This window comes from Hermetia illucens, chromosome 2 (assembly GCF_905115235.1).
Source record: "Hermetia illucens chromosome 2, iHerIll2.2.curated.20191125, whole genome shotgun sequence".
In the NCBI taxonomy this organism is placed as follows: Eukaryota; Metazoa; Arthropoda; class Insecta; order Diptera; family Stratiomyidae; genus Hermetia; species Hermetia illucens.
In genome coordinates, this window is record NC_051850.1 from 66,717,547 (window position 1) to 66,741,444 (window position 23,898).

Below are 23,898 nucleotides of genomic sequence, written 5' to 3' on the forward strand. Positions count from 1 at the left end.
CGTTTGCTCCATTTGAAGTGTTTACGTCTAGTGCTTCGGAAAAGCGTGAATGGAAATTTCTTGAAGAGTTGCCGGAACCTTTGCATGAATTTTCTGGAATTCAAATCGTTAAATCTTATGGTATTCAAAAGATCCAGTGAAAATGGATGACACAAATGTGGATGAGGTAAAATGGCATGCTACAATGCATGTGTACCGTAAATACTATTTTTGGAATTCCCATGGCCCGCACTTGAGCTAATTTATGATAATATTTTCAGATCGAACTATGTCAAAGCGTTGAGCCCCATAACGATGGTGAATTGATTAAGTCGAAGGCAGTTGTGAAGTTCTCAGCCGTGCAGGTTCCAGCGCAGTTCACACGGCTGCAATGTAACACGGACCTGAACATGCCGCCGTCCAATTGGTTAAGTGGTTCGGCTAGTTCTTATGGACTGCAGCAGTTCATATATCATTCGACTGGATTCGCTAGGTAAGTTTTTGGCGCATGTAACTGCCACATTACGTAAAAATCTTGAATGGGAACCATTTATTTAGACACGGATAAAACGACTTTAATGATAAACGCTTTCTTACACGAGAGCGAGAGTTTGATAGAATTAGGTCTGTGAAACAACTCCCAATACTGCTCGTGATAACGTCATCTGACTATACTTATTTATATGCTTTCGATATGTTCTCCTCTTCCCAGAAATATACATGCTGAAATCTGAATATTCGCTCAGTGCGAAAAACTAAAGAAAGATTAGTGGATTTCATCATATAGCGTCGCCGGCATAGGCTATATTAGAATCTTCTCTCTTATTTGATGTGTAACCAAATCACTACCGGCCAGTAGCAGGATAACTTGCATGTGTTGTTCCCATATGCTAGTACAGAGACTTCATCGTTGCGAAATATAATTACAAATTCCCGAGGGGTATGTAGCTCTGCTTAGCTGAAAAAAACGTCATCAAATTACATTTCCCGTCCGCCAATGCAGATTGAACTGAGGTAGGATACTTTTTTTGTATCGCTCTTCAGTCCGATCCCTCGTTTTCGGTATTCAGAGTTTTTTTTTCATTACCATTATAACCACGTAGCCATGCCGTCTTATGTAATTATTATGGGGCAAGCCCGTTTGAGAGAAGAAGGGGGAAGAGTTACTACAGGCTCAATGGCCGTGTGACATCTTGGTGTATCAGGAATCGGAAATATTTCCGTTACGACCTTTTGTGATTGGATTCTAAAATGTGCGAACGCTCCTCGACGACAGTATCGAGAATCTGCAAAATGAGCGCTAGCTTCAACGACACAAGTGTACATTCTATGGTAAAGCCAGGTCAGATTTAAGGACTCTGAGAGCATTTTTCTCTCTCTCTCGCGGTACTGTGCTATTGTGTTCTGGCGAGCCTGTCAGAAGTAAGCTTGAATCCAATATCAGATTAACTCTTACCCCATTCGCTAGGCCCGCTCTTATCTCCTGGGATCGAAATTAGACCATATTAAGGCGACTTTTAAGTCACCATTTCTTTTTTGGATTTTTTTTATTTACTAATTTGGACTATATTCAGTCCCAAGAACAATCCCTTAAAGTTCAAAGTCGAAACTCGCAATAGTTTTTTTTTATGAAGGCAAGTCAAGAAATTTCATACAAGCCACTAACTAACAAGAGGACACAAAACGGCGCATATTTCACACGAATTGTAACACATTTTTAAAAACTTCTCCTCAGGAGCTACTGGATCGATTTTAATAATTTCTGAAATTTTGAATTTAATTTTTTAAGAGCTGACAAAATTCTATTTTTAATCGATCCCACTAATTCTTGTTCGAGCCATAACATGTAGTTCTAAACAAAAATGCGTTTACATTTTCTTCTTCGGGTTGATGGCTTAGCGAAAATGCAGGATGTGTATAACAATAACCAGATACATTATTTGTTTTGATTTCATTTTTGTTTTTCTCTTTAAACCGCAAATCAATATGGTGAAGAAAATACCTTTACAATTAACCAGGAAACCAGAATTGTATAACAGCAGGGCGAATATTTAGTTAGGATAATTGTTAATTGTTGACTTTGATGCCAGTAAGGGGATCTCGTCAAAGGCGCCAAGTAGTTTTCTAGCAAAGTGTTTGCTTGCTTTTCTTGAATGTTCCGCTTGGTATAAAAGGACCGGAAGTCCACCAAAAAAGTCAGTCTAGTTCTAGAGTTAGAGCAGATCGCGTCGATTGTAAATACCCTTCAAATTGTACCAGTTGAAGGAATTGATCTATAGTTAATTGTGAAGTAGGGTTGAATAATTAGTGAGCTTATATAAAAGTTATAGAAGGAGAGTTTTTCCAGTAATACCAGTAATACGAGTCTACGTAAAGAAATTAATGTAACAATATGCTATTTCATTCCTGCGAAAACACAATTTTAAAAACATTTCTTCTTCCCTTTATTGTAATATTCCGGTTAAAGATGAGGAACATAGTGCAGTACTTCGCTCCAATGGAAACTTCGAATGTAGAGGATAAGGAGACTTTCTATGAGCAACTCAAAGCAACCCACGAGAGACTTCCTAAAAGAGAAATTCCGATCTTGATGAGTCATCTGAATGCCAAGGCGGGCTCTGATAACACCTTGCTCGGACATGCAATGGGAAAACCGCAGTGGCAATTGTAAGAAGTTTGTGGTTTTCTGCAACGTCCAGCGCCTCGTCATCGGCGGCACATTACTTGCGAACAGATTCTGTCATAACGTCAGTTTGGTTTTTATCAGATCAACCACACTGTGATCAAAAATAGAAGATTTAAAAGTTGTTTTCTAGATGTGCGAAACAAGAGAGATGCTAATATCGGCCTTTTGGTGGTCACTTGCTTGTGCTTGCATATTACGGGAATATCTGGAAAGCTTAATCGACACAGAGTAGGCTGGATTCGGTTGGGGTTATGTTGGATATATTTTCGACAACATGGTGATTTGGAAATCTCCTACGCAGGAGGAAGATTCCGGGCAAACTAATAGTTATTATCATAGTGGCATATAATGGTGCGAAATGTAAGTGCTGCGCTGAGATAAAGTTGCAGAGTAATTTACACTTTTGAACGGAGTCCAGCAAAGTTACATTCTGTCGCCGATGACATCTTTTCACGACTATGTTGATAACATCTGTTTACTCTCTCACCTTGGCAAGATGTCTCTGGATTTGAGAGGTAAGAAGATTCAGACTAAAGATGGACGCCAACGAAACTACGATTACCGATGTGGCTGGTTAATGTACTCCTCCTACTCCATTAATGGGCGGAACATCAACATTATTACCCAAAGGTTCCAAGCCTTCCTTTCCGCGGTGTCATCGGTTTACTCTGACCAAAGAAAATTTCGAATGAATATCTGCGTCGAGATACGGACCAGCAAATTTGTTAAATAGAAGGCGAAAATGGCAGTGGTTAGACCATACTTTAAGAAACGGCTACAGCTCCATTGTTGGCTAATCTATTATCCCAGATCCCCCGAGTGGTTTGCCCTAGAAATACATTGAGCAGAGCAGTAGAGCAGGGTAGGTTTTTCAGGAAGACCGGGAAAGCGAAACATATTTCGACAAACTGGTAACGAAAGCGCGTAAGTGTCGCGCACGTACTATCCTCCAGTAAGCTTTTGACGGCATGATAGTTGAGTTTGATGTTTGTGTTCATTGCTATGCGCTTGACATAGGCGTCCTATACTTGACCAAATTGTGAACAAGGAACCTTTTAAATACACCCAAAACCTATAAATTACAACTTCATCAATTAAAAAAAATCACTGAAGGAAAGATCAACTGTTATCCGAAATAATGGGTTTCCAATGGTTATCATAGACCCTATGTGGGGCATATCCCCTCAAGTATACCTACACACCAACAATGTCGGATCCTGATAAGGTGCTATGCTGATTTCTCAAGAAACTTGCAATCTTCCACGCTCCTTAGTTCTTTGGCAACCTACTCGCTAGCCATCTTGTTATAGCCTCTGTTGCGCGGAAACTCAAACCTTTCAACCAGGTCATATCTACTTCGTGTTGTCGGTGTGTGGGTTAGATACCCATAGATACGTTGATCAGAAGGAAATGACAGTGGATAGGTCACACATGGAGGAAGGGTGACAACTTCATTGCGGGCTATGTCCTACAATGGAACCAACTATCTTCGCATAAACAGTAAATGCTGCGTAGATGTGGTTGCCGCTATGCGCTACAGATAGAAATTCTTAGCAGCTATGTACATCTTATCTAAATGAAAGCAATATTTTAAAGTAACCTACAAACAACCTTAATATTCTGATTATAGCTCGAAATATACACTACTCTATATTACCCGGACACGAAAGATCCCGGTTTGCAGACGAAATATTACAGCTATTAATTGGTGGTTATAATTGCCTCAGTATACTGGGGCCTTATCGTGTTGAAAATTGAATTCGTAATTTAAAACGTATCAACAATTGAAGGGAGATTTTCTTCCAGAATTGGTTTATACCTTCTCTGAATTATGGTATAGTCCATAAAGGCAAGGCACCTCACATCACGCCAACAAACAATACTACACCATTACTCCAGTTTGTTAGGGGGCTTTCAATTATTGGCATCAAACTGTCATTCACTCTCTGAATCAGAATCTTATAATACATAAAGTCGCCCGTTTGATTCGTGCAATTTAAATTTATACTCGTTGGGAAAGATTTCTCGATCCCAATGTTTTCACTCCACTCGACATATACTCGGGCCCATTGCAGGAGAGCACGCTTAACCCGACCTGAAAATTGCCATTTTTTATCGAATCTACGTCCATGAAGTCCACATTCTCGTAATCGTTGCACAGAAATTGGTATGTTTTCAGACAAAGCCAACTCTTCTCTTAAATCACTGTTTTAAAACAATCTCGACGCAACAATCGATGAAGTATTCGATCTTCTCTTGGCGAAGTTATTATAATTATTCTGATCTGTTTTTGTGCCCAAGAACTCCCGTCTACCGATGCTTTTACTGCAGTCTCACAATTTTCAAGGGAAAAGAAGACTCCCTATGTGTAATATCTGAGTAACTCACATTTTTGTTGGCCAACTCAATTACGACAACTTTTTTTTCGGAACTCATTTGTTTCATTCTGCAATACAAAATTGTGTAGTATTCACCACTCGACTATTTTTTTAAAGTTTCGTGTAAAACAAAACCTTATTAAAATTAAATGTCTGTCAGTCTGTTGCACCCGATTTACTCGGAAATGGCTGAACCGATTATCACCAAATTCTGTGAGAACGTGTAGTCTGTGAATCCCTTTACATATAGCAAGTGGCGCCATTTTGTGTTGAGTTTGAAAAAGGGTCCCTATACATGCGAAATTTTTTTCAAATAATATGGTCATATGAAATGAAAGGGCTCGATAAGACTTTTCGAAAGTGATCTTATTTCTTATATTGGGTGAAACATATGGAAGTGAGCGCTCAAAATGTGGGCAGCCATAGAGTGAAGCAGGTCTCGTTCTCAGAACATATCCAACCGAAAGATCTGAAACAAAAGTGAGAGTTTCCCACATCACATACCAAGGAGGAAGTAATAATGAATCGATAGCGTTTCACTTTTTTTATTTCTATTATTATTATGAAACCGATCGGTATGCTCAGTTCGAATATGTATCAATTTCAATTGATATTCAAACATTCAAAAAAAAAAAATGAAAACTAGGTTTAAGGATTCCGATCGGAAAAGATTATTTTAAGTAAAATACGGTAGGTTGTTTCTAGTTGAACTTAGCCAATTCTCTACATTCTCGGGCAAAAGCAGTATAGGGTTACAAGAAACTGGTAACTTTGCTTCGATTAAGAATTTTTAGGGCTGACATGATGTGACTTCTATTTGGACTAGACATTTTGTTCACAAGATTGAGGATTGCGCTGCAATGTGCTTTCCAACTCATAACTACTTTCATTGTCATTCAACTTCCTTGGTCGGTCGCCGAAAGATTTCCGACGATCCGCAAATTCTTTCGTGGTGCGATATTCGATAGGGAAATCATTATTATTTGCGACAGCTTCTGCTGATTGATCATCGTGATAGTAGATTCCGTTTTGTTATGTCACGGTACCGAAACTCACACGCGTCACGTCCGCTCCCACTGCCAGCGATCAATAGAACCTTAAATTTCCCGGTTTCCCCAATCAGCCAAGCCTTTTCGAGACATGGTCGACGACTAGCCCTAGAGGAAAGAGAACTCTTTACGGCGGTCCAGTGCCCGTTAACCTTCTCCGATGAATGGGTTAAAGCATCGCTTCCTTTGTAAAATACCAACTGGATAAAGAAACTGGTCGATGTTGAACTTGGGTGACTCCTTACAAATATTAGCGCCCCTCTTGCCAAGCACAACAAGAAGACAACTCCTAGATCTACTGCTATTATTTCTATTAATATAATTCATATGTCCTGATCACTTCAAATCTTCTATAATTGACGTCTTTAATCCTCAGTTTGACACTAGCTCTGGTGACCTTCGGTTTGGCACACAGTCCCTGGCTAGACCTTTGTGTATTTACATACAAGTATAAGTGAATACTGTGTTTTTAGAGGCATATTGAAACGCATTTATAATAGAAATGCTTTTCCATACCATCCACATAGTATATATTTTTCATTTCGTATTTATATCGGCTTTCGAATATGTTCAATTTCCTTCTCAGGTATAAATCAAAAGAAAAAAAAAATATGAGGAAATTTTACAGGTAAGGAAAAAATATTTCTTCATTCATTTTTACTCTTTATTTTAATCTTGATTGTTTATAATAACAACATCGAATTTGCTTATGAAATCGTTTCGTGTATCGTGGTTTGTGCATGGGGTCCGCACGAAAAATTTCAATAAAATCCACCTGGGTTTTCCCCATAAAGTTCACTTTGGGCTGGGATTTTCTCTCTTCACGGCCTTTTTGTTAAGTGTTGTTGGCACACGGGCAAAAGAAAAGAAATGAAAAAAATAACAGCAATGCCCATCGTCTTTTTGCACGTTTCGATGTGAAATGAGTGACAATTTGATCCAAGCAATCGACCCTCGATTTGTCTGCATTGTTACTTCAGTCAGATCGCTTTGCATGCAGCATTTAATAGCATATGGTGGAAGGTGGAATCACGTCCTTGTTTTGTTTCGACACGTATCTTGTTGCATGAAATCCAAAAGAGTTGAAAGAATAGGACAAGTGGAACTTCTTCCCATTTCGACAGGTACGCTTTGTTCACTGAAACGTATGTTGCCAAAGAATACAATATGAATATCAGCAAATCGTTTTGATCCATTTAATGTAAGTAGTGTTTTCACGTCTCACCCTCTCACCCTTCTTGTAAACGTCTATTTAATTTGGCTTGCAAATAAGAAATTCCAAATATCCTGGTAGGGCTTTGAAATTCAGTTTCGGTTTGTTGGCAAAAAACACATGTACGCTCATCGTCAAAACGAATATACCGGAGCAAAGTAAGAAATATATAGCTTCTCGAAATATAGGTAAGTCATCTGTACACAGAGCTGATTTCTGCATATTTTTGTACGAAACTTCAGCGGCCAAGGAATGCCTCTAAATCTGGGCTGATTAGCTCTTGCCAAACTCTTTTCTATCAGAAAAGTAACAAGATAGGAGAACGCTCGCTAAAATGTTCAAAATGTATCTTGTTTCATACACTCCCATAAAACATATAGGTCTAGGTTACATGCATCAAATCGAAGTGTGTAAGAAAATGTCCTTGTATCTGGCTGTGTATGATTGATGTCTTTTACTTTTTATAGATTGAAAGTAGGTAAAATTTTGCAAAAATCCAATTCAAATCGCAAAAATCTGGCTGGACTCATGAGCCAAACGTGGGGATTAATAGTTTTGAAGTGATCATGAACCTTGAATCTATTTAGCATAAATTGAAAATACTGCGGATATAAAAAGAACTTATTTCTGAATTTGAATATTGCTTCATTTTTATATTACTAGCTCAAGGGGCGCTTTTTCGTTTCAGTTTTCGGATGGCGCACAAATTTCCAGATTGTTTAGGCGAGGTCGATGTTGTCTCTGATGCCGAAAATATTAAAAATCTTTTGAAATTGCCATATTCCCCGAAAAACGCCATCAGCATGATGGTCCATAGAATTGGCAATACGCTGTTAATAGACGAATTTGATCTGCAAAAGTATCTTCTGCGGCAAGCAGACGACGATTGGAAATGGTTGCGAACATTTATTGTGGAGCATATATTGACCAGCTTGAATGAAAAAGATCGAAATTTTTTCTGCATCAAAGACAAAAGTCGAGGTGCTATTCAAAGGAAAAACTTGCTATCGAAATTCCTTTACCACAGTCTTCAGCATGTGGACACGGATATTTCAAATTCAGAACCGGCCAACACAACAGGAGAACGGCCATTGCCTTTAACAGGTCCTATTTTACCAGAACCAGACATAGAAGAAAACGTGCCAGATCCGAATTCGAATCATGTTTTCAACAGGAACGTGGTATGGACTTTTGAAGACATTCGAATGCTAATTGGAACTGATATGCCAATTTTTGGTGGTGGCACTCGACCTTGCATTAGTTTACGGCTACGAGATATGGCAAAACCCATTAGCGTGTTAACAGGCATTGATTATTGGCTAGATAATTTAATGTGTAATGTTCCAGAAGTAGTGATGTGTTATCATTTGGACGGAATTGTGCAAAAATATGAGATTATTAAAACTGAAGACTTGCCCTATTTAGAAGATTCGCAATTTTCTCCTCAAGTTGTTCGTAATGTGGCTCAAAATATACTCGCATTCTTGAAATCAAATGCCACAAAAGCTGGACATACGTACTGGCTTTTTAAGGGCCGGAACGACGATGTTGTGAAATTATACGATTTAACAACTCTCTGCCAAAACGAAGAATGCGATGAGAAGTCGGAGAATCCTTTTACTGTTCCAGTTGCAATGTTATTATATACCGTGGCGCGCAACATGCGGAATGCTTCAGCAAAAATAGGCCAGAAGAAGGCGGGTTCAATAAAAGTGCTCTTAGAAAATTGTATTCAACTTCTACCGAAAGAGAAATATCCACAGATTGTTACATCTTCGCACTATATCTTGTCTGATTTACACATTCCGGCTTATATTGATCCGAAAGCTCCTGACTTCGATTGCAGTGATGATGACGATTCACAATCGGTTTACGACGAAGATTATTGCCCTTCAGAATATGACGAACCTGACGAAACCAATTCAGATGTTCTAATGAGAGATACAAATGTTGTTATGAAAAATATTTGTGAAACGTTAAAGGATTTCAATTTAGAAGACAATCGAAGAAACACTAAGTTACCATTACCTCTAGTAGCAACCATCGAAGAAAGATGTCGAATAGCTTTGCATCATGTCCATAGCGGATTAGATTGCCTGCAATATTTCGCTTTGAACGAAGAAGAAATGACTAAGAAAAAGGAAGAGCGCGCCAAAGAGGAAGAGAAACAAAGAATTATACATGAAGAGCAAAATCCAAATATGGCGAAACCATTCCAACCTATCCCATTGCCATATGAATCGCTAAAACCTGAACCGAAAATGGCGAATCCTGAAGTACCAATACCACTCGATTGGGATGAAGAAAGATCAACAAATAAACGTAAAAAGAAATCCAAACAGAAGGGAAGGTCAAAGAATTCGGTTAAGGAGACGCCTGTAGCGCAGAAGTCCCTAGTCCAGGAAAATACCAAAATCGGAAATTCTTGGAACGTTCACCTGAAGTTGTTGTTAATTGAAAAGGCTTGTTTAACGTATGCTACGCTAGCGGAATATTACTACAATCTGGAACACTTCGGAACAAGTTTACGATACATTTACATGGCGTTAAGGTGCCAGAAAGTTGTTACAACTTACGTTCCTCCTGCTTCATCGCAGAGAAACTGCCTTTTGGGCCGGGCTGGCGATGCCTTTTTCCAATTATCAAAAAATTGGGAACAAATTTCTGATTACATAGAAGAGTTCAATGCACACGACGAGTTGGACGATTCTATTCTTTTGGAACTAGAGAAAGATTTACAAGAAAGTAAGTATATGTTTGGATGAGAATTCTTTTTCCATCGAATTATCAAAAATAGTAGTTTATCTTCAGATATCAGCTATGTTTGCCTTAAGGAGATTTTCCTATTACAGATGACAACGAATATATCGTTCCCATGGAAAATATTGAAGGACTTTCGCTGCAAAGTATTAAATTTTATGAACTTGCGCTCGAATGTACTCCCGACAATGGTAGAACGGAAATACTAAGACGTTTGGGTAGTGTTAGGAACGAATTAGGACTGAAATATATGAATTGGGGAAAAAGTAGGTTGTCAATTTATGTGTATGTATACTGCTAAAACATTTTATTTACAGATGAATACGAGAAATTTTTAGAGTCACTGGATGGGAAAGAAGAGTCTCAAGAGCGAACAGATAGGTTGTATGAAGTTCTTACTTTCAAATCATATGACTGCTTCATCCGAGCAATAGCAGCTTTCGAAGAAGTGAACGATGATTTGAATGTAACATACGTTTATTGCAACTTAGGGCGGTTCATGCGATACCGCGCTCACATACATATTCATGGAGAAAGGTGCAAATGATTTAAGTTGAAAAGAAAGTTCTTTTTTTAAAAAATCCCATTATAGGCCAGATGATTTACGTAATCAGAAAAAGTTCTACAACGAGGCGTTTTCCTGTTATAGTAGTGCCCTGGCCGCTTTAGGTTCTCGTAAAAACCATCCAGACACTTGGGATGCAGTTGAATGGGAATTTGCAACAGCGACATTTTCATTAGCGCAACTTATGCAAGATTATGGTGACTTAAGTAGTTTCGTAAGTTGATTCAAAAATAATAACGAACGTAATAAATGAAATATTACTCTACCTTTCAGACTGCAGAAGAATTGGAAAAGGAAACTGTTAGTTTATTGCAAGAATCACTAAAGTTCTGCAAAGGTGAACATTGTGCCTCTCAAGAATTACTATATAAATATCGTTCCGGTCTTATTCATCATCGGTAAGTATAATCGATGAGGAAATGTGTAAATCATAAAATAGATAATTCCGCCCTGAGAGTATTAAAATATGAAATATGAAAACATAAATGTAAATGTGTGGATAGTTCTTCCGAAAACCTAACTTTCTCAGAACAACAAATACTGATTAGTTGGCTGGTATACGTGACGGGTCCATAAGATTAGACTAGACCTAAGTGATGATGGAATGTGAGACGAATTAGACCTCTAAATTTCAGTCAACTTTACGCTTCTATTCACCCTGGAAAGGAAGTATATAAACACCTCGATCAGAATTTGCGTAGTGCCCTATGCCTTGCATATGCGAAAGCTTGATCACAGTAGAGGAGAAGAACATTAGCGGATTTGCAACTGGCAACTGGCTCGAAGCCTTAAAAGGAACGGCGCACTCGTTCTTAAATGTCGCGATAGCAGTTTACGACGAACATAGGCCCCGCAATATGATTATAAGAACTAGAATCTATTTGTACTTCGTTCATGTTGTATCTGGTAGTCCTATTAGGAAGTATACGCAATAACACGAGAAACTAAATTACCGGGTTCTTATACGTACCAAAGACGTTATACCTTCGGGTCCGCTGTGGTCCACTTAATCGGAATCGTGTGAACGGCGCTTTCCAATACTACACTTGAAATCGGCCAAAACGGTTAAGCAGGCGAGTCGAACATAGTTCAGCCTAGGAAGAATAGTTTTGTGTATGAATATCTCACTTAACCGATACTCTGATTTGGTCTGGATGAAAACTCCTGGGGCGAAATATTTTTTAATGTAGTCTACATATGCTTCGGTCCATTTGATTTTTTCCATATACTATGGGGCGTACATGTCATAGTATTCGGTTTCAGGCAATGCGCTTCAGCTACCCTCAGATTTCCGGGGAACTTGGATTCCTGTTCCATGAGTCCTGATTTACTGGCCGGCCATTCTGCGATAGGGGATTCCACCGTATGTTATAACCCGCAATGGAATTGTCGCCCTTAATCAATGTGTTACCTATATACTGTCACTTCCGTCTTCTGACCAACACTTTCCCGGGTATCTTCATTTGCTATTGTCTCAAATACCCCAATGACACGACGAAGACAAAAGTTGATAAAAGCTTACAGCATAACACTTGTGGTCACTTTCTATATAGAAGCACACACGCTTTTAACTTTTCGATCAACATCAAGTACGATGCTGGCGTCGGCGATCTAGGATGCCGGCACACAGAGTGTGGACGCCTTCGATATTTGAACACTTCGATTACCCACCTGTAATTTAACAACAACAAGTGTCCTTAACCAATGCGTGGGTCCGCACCAGGATATAAAAAAATACGATTACGGCACTTCGCGCGAACCTAGCATAAGATCAATATGTATGGTAAATCTGGTAATGAAAACAAAAAAAAATCACGACCGCCTGTGAAGCCCTAATCCTCCAGACCGGGGTGCCGCGATCGAGAGCAAAAATCAACGATCGAACGCATACCCAATCGATACTTCTACCTCAGATGTACAACGAGGCGTGGCCTTTGACGTTTCCACTCTGCCTTGGCATCCTCAGGTCATTATATTTGGAGCATACCCCTTAATAAGGCGAGTTTTGCGGGGCTAGCGAGGAGGAGGGAAAGGGCAAGTCCTCGAATTAAGAAAGATTTAGCTGCAATTCATATATATGATTTAATCAACAATAAACAAAAACAAAGATAAAATAAAGAAAACTAAAAGCAAGTGAAAATATAATAAAAAAGGAAAAATAAAGGAGAAAATAAAAGTCAAATAAAATAAATTAAAACCATGCGAGAATAATGAGATGAAAAACTTACCATAAATGTTAGTACATACATCTCCCAGAGCTTTAGAATCGGTTTACAATAATAAATAAACTTCCTCTTGTACATGCATAATAAACTCGCTATTTATACTGGTTTTCTCAGCTGACGGTGCAGCTGGATCGGGCTAATGCATGCGCAGTAAATATACTTGCACAACCGGTCTAGGTTCCGCTAACTTCTGCTTTTGGCGACTGCGACTTCAAATTCAAAATCGGCGGTAGCAAAAGCAGAAATTTCATAAAATCTGGCCCTTTGCATAAACAACAACAACGCCCCGACCAAAAACAAACTATGACAAGAAGCAACGATTTTTTCGCTACATTAGAACATTGCGTTGCAAAAACAACAACGACGTTCCAACCAGAAATAATTCATGGCAGGTTGCACTTCCATTAAGCAAGCAGGAAGGTCAAAGACCGTTTGTCGCCAAGACTCGGACAATAGTTAGTCGAGGTGTTTGAGGAAAAATGGCATGGTCCACCAAACTCCTCCGCGCCCGCCCGCCAATGCAGCCACCAATAACGAGAAGAAAAAGTATTTGTGAAAAGTAGCAGACACTTTGAGCTTCAAATTACTCTGCAATTTTACCTTAATAGAACACATGACATTTTGCGCTTTCATATATCGCTCCGGAATATGATATGATTAGTTTCTCAGCAATGCGCCTATTGCGTAGAGCAGATATACTCCCTGTTGATGCGTTCGAAGGTTTTCTCGAAATCAATGAAGAGCAGCTGGAGCACAGTCGCATAATGATCCGAAGGGTGTTCATGTGGTCGGTACAGGGAATCCATAGCGAAAATCGACTTGCTCTCTGTCGATCAAGTTTACTTGGCGTTTTTTTTTTGGTGGGTTTCATGATTGTTTTAGCCATAAACTTCGCGACAGAGTGAAGCACGCAAATACCCCTCCAGTTGTCGCACTCATGTCGGACTAATTTCTTCGGAATCTAATCATCCTTTTCCATCCAATAGGAAAGAACTCAAATTCCAACAATTTACGAATGAGTACCGTGGAAAGGCCGCCAAGGTTGGCGGCTTGCCATATTATCCAAAAGCGGTAGAACTCCACTAGATGTTAGCCGGTTCAATATTGCTGCAGAAATCTATAAACATTTCACGGTTTTTATGGTTACCGAGACCATGCACCAATAAGGTGTTATCAAAGCCCACCTTGTCATTCAGAGCATTATCACCCACCATGATGGCAATGAACTAAACTGCGAGCAGTAGCTCAGAGAATGCCTCCTCCTCTATATCGAAGATCTCCATTGCTGCAATTTTGATGCGATGCTCCTTAACCTAGACCCGAATCACGCAAGATCTCAGAAGATGCTGTTAGAAACCGGTTCCCCAGTTATGAGGGCCTATATTGCGGTAGCTATCAGCAACTTTTTTTTTAAAGGGCAGAATCGTCGTCCTTGCACTCAGGCCTTTTGTATGCCCATTGTATACTATCCCCTTCAGACAATCACACCCAAAACTTTAGCCGGGATCTGGGACACGACGTCGAAATCGTGAAACTGAGCCAACTCGGCCATGGCTATCAGCGACAATTCGACACTAGATTGGCGTCTGTTACCACTAACCTTTTGAAAGCAAATACCGCAAGAGGAAGAGGAGTATTCTCCAGAATCGTGCCATCACACTTCGCTTAGGCCCAGAATATCCAGCCATTGTCGCTGGGATTCTCACTCAAGTTGGAGAGAGAGCATTCTAGGGGCCCTCAGACAAATTTCTTATTGAAGATAACATTAAGATTATCGACTCCACGGCAGAATATCAGCCTATATACGTTTGAACAAAATCAAAAATTGGTTAACACAATCCCCTTAAGTTTACCCTGCAATTTTACATCTTGATCATCTCGAAATTTGAATGAATGGGATTTCAAATTCAATCTAAGTGGAATTGTCGCCTGTTTACAACGCATATTTGTCACAAATATGAGAATCTGGAGGAAGAGGATGTGAAAGTAAACAGTCTGAAGTTGTGGTGCAAACTATCGTATTAAAAATTCATGGAAAAGTGGGCGAAAGTTGCCAAATAAGCAATTAAATGTCATTAGATATGAAGCTAATCACAATTATTTAAATGGAACTGAAATACAACAAAAATTAGAACTTCCTTGTACAGCCCACCTATTGCACATGCCTTGAAACCAACTATTTACGTAAAATAGAAAAAACTCAAGTATAGGCAGTTTTTTAATTAACACCGACGGAAATTTGACAAGAAGCAGATGTGGACAACCAAGTGGGAAAAATTGTTCTCTTAGTTGGGGCAAAATTAATTCAAACGATTCTGGCCTTTTTCTTTGTTATTACCATGAGATAAGAAGGAAGATGTTCGTATATCGAAATGCAATTTGGAACGGGAAATTTTACGTTTTAAGCACCATTTCTAGCGTCTGGAAAACCGACTCATTGCTTCATTTTTTCCAAACATTAATTCCCTTATTTTCAGTGAAAGACTGGAAGGTCCTTTTACCCCTTTCATGGATGCGCAATGACCGAAAGCTGACTTTATCAGCTCGACAACACCTTCTTATATGCCTCCAAAAAATCAAAATTTTGTGGTTCAGAAAACAAAATACCACTATTGGAGCTGTCAACGTATAGTTCGGGTCTGAATCGCACGGAAAATCCGTGGCGTTTCATGGCGCCCAACATCTATAAAAATAAAACGCAAAATCACACATTCCATTCTCTAACGGAACTGAGACTGAGCATTAAGGAGATATAGGATCAAATAAATGTCAGTTTGCTTCAAACTTTGGTGAAATCCATGTCAAATCGAATTTTCGAAGTTGTCCTAACATATGAAAGCCCTATTCTCGATTCATATAAGACAGAAAGGTGCAGAAATCTCAAGACTTTTCGTATTTTAATAGCAACTAAAAAAAAATAATGTTTATGTGGTTCGCAAGTGCTAAAATATCTATTCATGAAACTATTTGTTCCCACTTCACCACGATCTTTCTCCGCAATCAATCGCCAATCGTTTCCTTTTTCCCTCAAGCTATTAAATTCGGCTCTCAAACCCTTCTGACATAGATCAAACCGTCTGAAATTAATAACGGAATGGATTGTTTCACTCTCATTTACTGTAGTCTATGCCTAGTTTTATATTGAAACATTTATGCTATTCTAGGCAATTAATTTTACAATAATTTGGTTTACTTAAACATTTTGTGTGTATGTACTGAAAGATGTTCCCACGACTTGCCTTGCCGCAATTTCACATGCGATATACAATAAGCTCACGAAAGCAACGAGCAGGTTACTATCAGGTTAAAGAAATGGGTGCAGAAGAGATTTTAAGAATATCGCCAAATCAACGTCATGTTCGAATTCAATAAAAACAATAGCGGCAAGGTTTGGGAATTCATTACCATTACTTCGAATAGTATCGCTTACAAAATAGACGAATATCATTCGATGTTGCCATGCGATAAGACTAAATATCGACGTGAATGACGGTATCGCTCATAGATTTCGCCGTTATGTAGGCTACGGAATCCTACGTCCATCCTCATGTAGGGGGCCAAGAATTCTGCGGAGGATTCTTCTCTCGAACGCAGCCAAGAGTTCGCAATTTTTCTTCCCAAGAACCCAAGTTTCCGAGAGAGAGACGTTTCGAGCGGAACAGGTTTTGTAAGCTGAAATAGGCTCCGCTGGCTGCCAACAACCGTACGCGCATTTCATCGTCATAGCTGTTATCGGTTGTCATTTTCGACCCTAGATGGGAGCAATTATCAACGGTCTCAAAGTTGTAGTCTCCTATCTTTATTCTTCCCGTTTGGCCAGTGCGGTTTGATGATGTTGGTTCGTTGGTTTTTGGTGCTGTCGATGCCATATACCTTGTCTTGACTTCTTTGATGTACAGCCCAAGATCTCGCGTCATCTGCTCGATTTGGATGAAGGCAGTTTGTACGTCTCGGGTGGTTCTTCTCATGATGTCGATATTGTCAGCATAGGCCAGTAGTTGGGTGGACTTAAAGAGGATCGTTTCTCTTGCATTTACCTCAGCATCACGGATCACTTTCTCAAGGGCCAGGTTAAAGAGGACGCATCATAGGGCATCCCCTTGTTGTATACCGTTGTTGGTATCAAATGGCCTTGAGAGTGATCCTGCTGCTTTTATCTGGCCTCGCACATTGGTCAGGGTCAGCCTAGTCAGTCTTATTAATTTCGTCGGGATACCGAATTCTCTCATGGCCGTATACAGCTTTATCCTGGCTATGCTATCATAGGGGGCTTTAAAGTCGATAAAGAGATGGTGCAACTGTTGTCCATATTCCAACAGTTTTTCCATCGCTTGCCGCAGAGAGAATATCTTATCTGTTCCTGATTTGTCTGGAGTGAAGCCTCTTTGGTATGGGCCAATGATGTTCTGAGCGTATGGGGCTATCTGGCCTAGTAAGATAGCGGAGAATATCTTATAGATGGTACTCAGCAACGTGACACCTCTATAATTGCTGCACTGTGTGATATCTAACTTTTTATGTATGAGACAGATAATGCCTCTTTGCCAATCGTCAGCCATTGATTCGCTGTCCCACACTCTGAACAAGGTGATGAACCACTTGGTGTAATTGGTTGCCTCCATATTTAACCAATTCGGCTGTAATTCCATCGGCTCCTGGCGACTTATGATTTTTTAGCCGATGAATTGCACGGACTGTTTCTCCTAAACTTGGTGGTGGCAGTATTTGTCCGTCGTCTTCAGTTGGCGGGACCTCCAACTCGTCGATGTTCTGGTTGTTCAGTAGCTCATCAAAGTACTCAACCCATCGCTCTAATATGCCCATTCTGTCGGAAATCAGATTTCCCTCTTTGCCTCGGCAGGATGAGCAACGAGGTGTATAAGACTTCATTCTGCTGACTTGTTGGTAAAACTTCCGCGCCTGGTGCGGTTGCTCCCTGTACTTTTCTAGTTCACAGACTTGTTGGTTCTCCCAGGCTTCCTTTTTCCGGCTGTGAAATCGCTTCTCCACTCGACGGTTCGACGGTTCGTGATAAGTCTCTGCGTATGCCTGCGTTCTTTGAGAATGCAACATTACTCGGTATACGGCATTTTTCCCTTCCGTTGCTAGCTTAAATTCATCGTCAAACCAGCCGTTCCAACTGTTTTTGCGGCTGGGACCAAGTATATTTGTGGCCGTATTTATGATAGCGTTCTTCAGGTGATTGTGAAAATCATTTGTTGATGCTCGTCTCCAACCAGATAGTGATCCGAGTCGTTATTGGCCCCCCCTATATGTTCTGGCATTCATCAAAGCTGAGAGGTGGCGGCGTTCGATCAACACGTGGTCAATTTGGTTGAAAGTGTCCCCGTCTGGAGAGGCCCACGTATGTTTGTGGACCGTTTTTCGCGCAAACCAGGTACTTCTAACATCCATTTCGTGTAACACTGCTAATTGAATGATCCGGAGTCCGTTATAATTTGCATTTTGGTGTAAGCTATTGGAGCCAGTATATCGCCTGAATACGGGCTCCTTCCCTACTTGACTGTTAAAATCCCCAAGTATGATTTTGATATAATATCTGGGACAGGCTTCGAGGGTTCGTTCTGCTGGCTCGTAGAAGGTATCCTTTTCCGACTCTATAGTCTCCTCTGTAGGGGCGTGAGCGTTAATGAGGCTTATATTTCTAAAGTTGCCTCGCAAGCGCAGAGTGCATACCCGTTCCCTTATGTTTTCAAAGCCGATAACAGCAGGTTTCATTTTTTGGCTGACTAAGAAACCTACTCCGAGCACATGGTTTACTGGATGGCCACTATAATATATGGTGTAGCGACTCTTCTCCAGGCAACCAGTCCCTGTCCAACGAATCTCTTGTAACGCTGTTACATCAGCCCTATATTGGGATAGGGTATCGGCTACTTGCTGGTCTGTACAGGGAGCGCACGTTCCATGAGAAAATACGCAAATCGTTATTCCTTTGTCGTTGCCGGGTTCGTTGTTGTGTAGTCCGCCCAGTCCGAGGCTCCTGTTGTGGCTTCGTGACAAGTTGTTTTTTTTTTGGCTTCATTGATGTGCAGCCCAAGATCTCGCGCCGTCTGCTCGATCTGGATGAAGACAGTTTGTACGTCTCGGGTGGTTCTTCCCATGATGTCGATATCGTCAGCATAGACCATTAATTGGGTGGACTTAAAGAGGATCGTACCTCTTGTATTTACATCAGCATCACGGATCACTTTCTCGAGGGCCAGATTAAAGAGGACGCATAATAGGGCATCCCCTTGTCGTATACCGTTGTTGATATCGAATGGCCTTGAGAGTGATCCTGCTGCTTTTATCTGGCCTCGCACATTGGTCAGGGTCAGCCTAGTCAGTCTTATTAGTTTCGTAGGGATATCGAATTCTCTCATGGCCGTGTACAGTTTTACTCTGGCTATGCTATCATAGGCGCCATATTCCAACAGTTTTTCCATCGCTTGCCGTAGAGAGAAAATCTGATCTGTTGCTGATTTGCCCGGAGTGAGCCTCTTTGCTATGGGCCAATGATGTTCTGGGCGTATGGGGCTATTCGGCCTAGTAAGATAGTGGAGAATATCTCATAGATGGTACTCAGCAACGTGATACCTCTATAATTGCTGCACTGTGTGATATCTCCCTTTTTATGTATGAGACAGATAATGCCTTGTTGCCAATCGTCAGGCATTGATTCGCTGTCTCATACCTTGAGCACAAGTTAATGAACCGCTTGGTGTAACTGGTCGCCTCCATATTTAACCAATTCGGCTGTAATTTCATCGGCTCCTGGCGTTTGGCTAGCTCAAATGCCTGAACCGCCTCTGTAGACTACGCAATCACGCATGAGCCTTTGGTCTTCAGTCCAGACAAATAGGAAATTAAGGATCGCTTGATGTTGTGCGGCTTTGCGCAAGAAACGACTATAGAAGTTTAACATGCCCAAAAACCTTCGCAAATCCTTGATTGTTTTAGGTTGAGGGAAGTCTGTAATGGCCTGAACCTTGTCTGGATCCGGATGGATTCCCTCAAGGGAAATATTATATATTAATAAACTTTATCATTCGTCTTTTTTTAAATTATTTTTCTGCTGCACGAAAATCACAGCTTTCTTATAGCATTCTATATAAGACTTAATTTGAAATTTATTCGCTGATAGTTTAATTATTTATACATTCAGTTTGCACTGAAGGCGGATTATTTTTTTTACAACTGACGGCAGACTGAATTACCCGGTTCCTACGCCGGCCCCGTGGCTGTCAACCTGCTATCAATAGATAAGCGAGCTATTCATGCCAGTGATTTTGGAGTTGTGGTGAGCTGCGCACCTTTGGTGTAGAGATCGAGTGAATCCTCGCTAAGCTCCACACTACAGTGCTTCCACATTTATGTACAGTATTCAATAATAGACAATGTTCCTTTATTTAGGGTGAGATTGCAGCCGTTGACATGCAATATGTATGTATCTTGCAGTTTGAAAAAATATGAAGAAATATTTTGAATTTTTAGTTATGTATGAATGGAAAACGTGTAAAGAAAGTTTTTCACATAAGATGAACATAAAACTTTTATACCTGAAGCGTCCAGCTTATTTTACCAGCATATTCTAAACATGTTTAGGAATCAAATTATGTAAAAACTCGATTTTTCCATCCCATTAGACCTCCTTATGCGGCCCTTTATCTATTTCACTGCCATTTGGAGGTTGCAGGTGAAATCACACTTGTGACGCCAAAGGTTGTTTTACCTTCTACAAGATACCCAAAAACTTGCCTTCATGTTGTCAATATGCAACTTCACATCTTCCACAGCGAAAGGTGCATCGAGCGCCGGAATAGATCTCACCGTCTCTTATTGCAATTTCATTGATGTTTCCTTCTCTTAAGGGGAAAGACCCCCTAAACAACAGGTTTTTATAAGATAAAAAACCAAAATGGCGGCGCTGTAGCTGCTGATACTTGGCTCCTTTAATTTGCGCTGCCGAATGCGCGACCCCTTATAGTGAACTGTAATCAACCATTCAAAAGTGTCGTATCCGCGGAATCGAATTTTTTTTGGGATCAATTGTATCTAGATATAGTAAAGAATATATGGGCAAAGTGATTTTTTGATATTCGGAGTCGTTCGGAAATTATAGTGTTAAACAGGTGATAAATCACATGCCAAATTTATGACGATCGCCATAATAAAGCTCGTATTTATCGGTCCGAAAAACGTTCAAATGACTTCGCTAAAAGGACAAGAATTGAAACCAAGGCCGTACATGTGTTTCTTCAAGAAACCTAAGGTTTATAGACTAGGTATAGCAGATTAATGGTCAGTTGATGTTTTATGGCTAAAAATCTCATTCTGCTTTTTAAATGCGTTTTTCTCGAAACTGGATCTTGAAAATCGGTTGCCACCATAGCCCAAAATCTATCCAACCAAATTCTTTGAAATTTTCACGACTTATTCAGAACATATTTCTACGGTCCGAAAACTAGGATAATTGCGATTCATTTGGTAGTTTTATTTTATTCATTGAAGAAGTCGTAAAAAACACCAAAATTCAAAAAAGAAAGTTTAACAAGGCACCAAAAATTTATTTTTTAATATTTTTTAATAATCCTAGTTTGCGGACTGAAGTTAAGTCTGTACATTAAAATGCTGTCTACCGATCTAAGATGATCGCAGCGCCCTTTAGCGTGGCAGCAGAAAAACACCCTTTTTTGGAGATGGGTGTATAAATTGCTCTGCATTTCAATAACGAACTATGCGATCGGGCTGGAAAAATTACTATGGACGCTCAAGATATCAATAAATCTCTGGTGAAAAATTCGTATTTGCATCTTTATCTAGTTCTTCACAAAAAATTTCTAAAAAAAAGCCAAAAAACGGGCTTCACACGGGATGGTCATCCCCTTAAAGCAAACAAAAAATGCAAAAATTAAGTTCTGGCGCATCTTCTCTCTTAAAGTGTCGTGTGTACATTTTATTATTACCGGATGGATGGTTGAAGTTTCACACAATTTCTCTCTTTCCGTCATTATTCCTGACAATAACGGTAGTAAACTTAATTTTAAAAAGCATAAATTCGATCGGTTCCATTTGTGTTCAACTGAGATATATATATTCAGATTTAACAAATAATAGTCCCTCTGTTTGTCATAGGCACATAGATAGCGGTAGGTTCTGATAGGGCAGCGTTCCACACAAAATCTTAAAACTAACACAATCTAGCTTCACAATTGATTTGACAGTTAAAAGCTCTTTCTTTCAATGGTAGCGTTATTAGTAATTCAATACAATACAATGCTGCATTATAAACCCTCCCACATGCTGCAATATCGAAAGCAAACATATTAAAATTCTCCCCATATAGATGTGTATCTTATAATTAATTGAAATCGAAATGCTATGTCATAGAGATATATGTTGCATGCATTTCAAATAAAAGTACATAAAATGAGCCGCAGAAACCCATTTATCCTATATACGAGTACACGCTAATCTGTGCTAAGACTTTTCATGCAATTAGAATTCAAGGCATGCACTAAAGTGTATGACCAATTCATCGTTATTACTAAGATTCTGACGTGTGTGGATGATTATGTCAACAATCTTCAATAAATTAACGTTTTATTCATAGATTGGCTTCTTTTCACCATTGTGTCTACCGACGAACCTCTGAAGAGGGAGAGAGGAGGCGGTCACTACAATTAGCATTTTTACATTATGGCAAAGCAGTTGAAATATTAGAAAGCTTAGGCGAAGTTGCAGACTATCTGAAATCGCAAATAAAGCAAATCAGCCTAACAGAACAACTCGCCGAAAGTAAGTCCCTGTGATTGCGTTTTAAAAAAGATAAAAAAAATGAAACATAACATTTGTTTCAGGTCAGACTGGCGTGCAGAAAATACGGACGCTTCACAAGGCCCTTAACCTGATTCTTAACTCCCGGCAAATGATCCTTGCCGCTACCGATCAAGACATCGATTTGCCTAAAATTATACTCGAAGTGAGATTGTTTGAGGAACGATTACAACATATTCTCCGAAACTTGACCAAAATTTGTTCACCAGATTGCAAAGACTCGTCTAAGTTAGCTGCATCGTACACTCTCTACAAGGCCTTATATGCCACAACGCTAAAGAAGAAACCAACCGATGATCGCCAATTCCTTTCGTACTTTGCCCAACTGTTAACGCAGCTAATTAACGTAGGAGGGGAAAAAGTAAAAAATTGTCTTATTTAATAAGTTATTGATTGGAGTCTCTGATTTTGTTTTACGTTCGATATGGACGATTTCTGCTTTGTCTTTACTTATCGAAAACAAAGGCTGTGAGTACAAAATAATTTCGGAATATTCAATTTGTATTAGAAATTCGGATTTTTGTTTATCAATAAAGCTTTACTTCGAAATTGAGTCTGTTACAATTTAGCTGTTTTCATGAGAACTGCAAAAATCAATAAAATAACTATTGAATCAAGTTTGAAATTTTATTTTTCTTCATCGCTTTCAACAGGTTGGATCTGCTAAAATCTGCTAATAACGTTTGGTTCTCGATGGTTTCATTCGTACAAAGCTCTAAGGGAACATGTATTAGGTAAGTCAAACAATTAACTTTAATGTGTGACATTTGATATTCATGGCTAGTCACACTAACTTGGAGATGCAGACTGTTCCTCTAAGCAAAAGAAAAATCAAGCAGAGTAAAACCATTGGGCTTGACGGTCTCCCCGCAGAATTATTCATCGCTGCAACTGCAGTTACTGCATATTTGCTCTTCCACCCGAACGGAAATCTTGGGAATCCCAGTCTTTCCCAGAGAGTGGAAGAAGGGGATGGTCGTTAAGATTCCAAAGTAGGGCACCCGTTTTAAGTGTGACATTTGAAGGAGTATCTGCATGCTCCTTGTCATCGCAAAGAAAATACCTAAAATAATCCTAGAATGCATCGAGGAACATCTTGAAAGCTTGATCGACAGAGAGCAAGCTGGTTCCTGCGGAGTTCATATCTTCATTTCACCTGTTCATTGTCAATTTCGAGAAAGCTTTCGATAGCATGAACGGGAA

At 39.7% G+C, this 23,898-nt stretch overlaps 1 protein-coding gene across 1 annotated transcript; it reads left to right on the forward strand.

Annotated features, from left to right (window-relative positions):
• Positions 1 to 23,312, forward strand: LOC119649231 (erythroid differentiation-related factor 1). The gene is made up of 9 exons (XM_038051292.1): positions 1 to 166; positions 261 to 472; positions 7,994 to 10,050; positions 10,158 to 10,331; positions 10,383 to 10,602; positions 10,658 to 10,844; positions 10,904 to 11,028; positions 22,472 to 22,656; positions 22,719 to 23,312. Exons 1-9 carry the CDS (start codon positions 143 to 145, stop codon positions 23,075 to 23,077), a joined length of 3,543 nt encoding a protein of 1,180 aa, XP_037907220.1. The 5' UTR covers positions 1 to 142; the 3' UTR covers positions 23,078 to 23,312.
• The last annotated feature ends 586 nt before the right edge of the window (positions 23,313 to 23,898 follow it).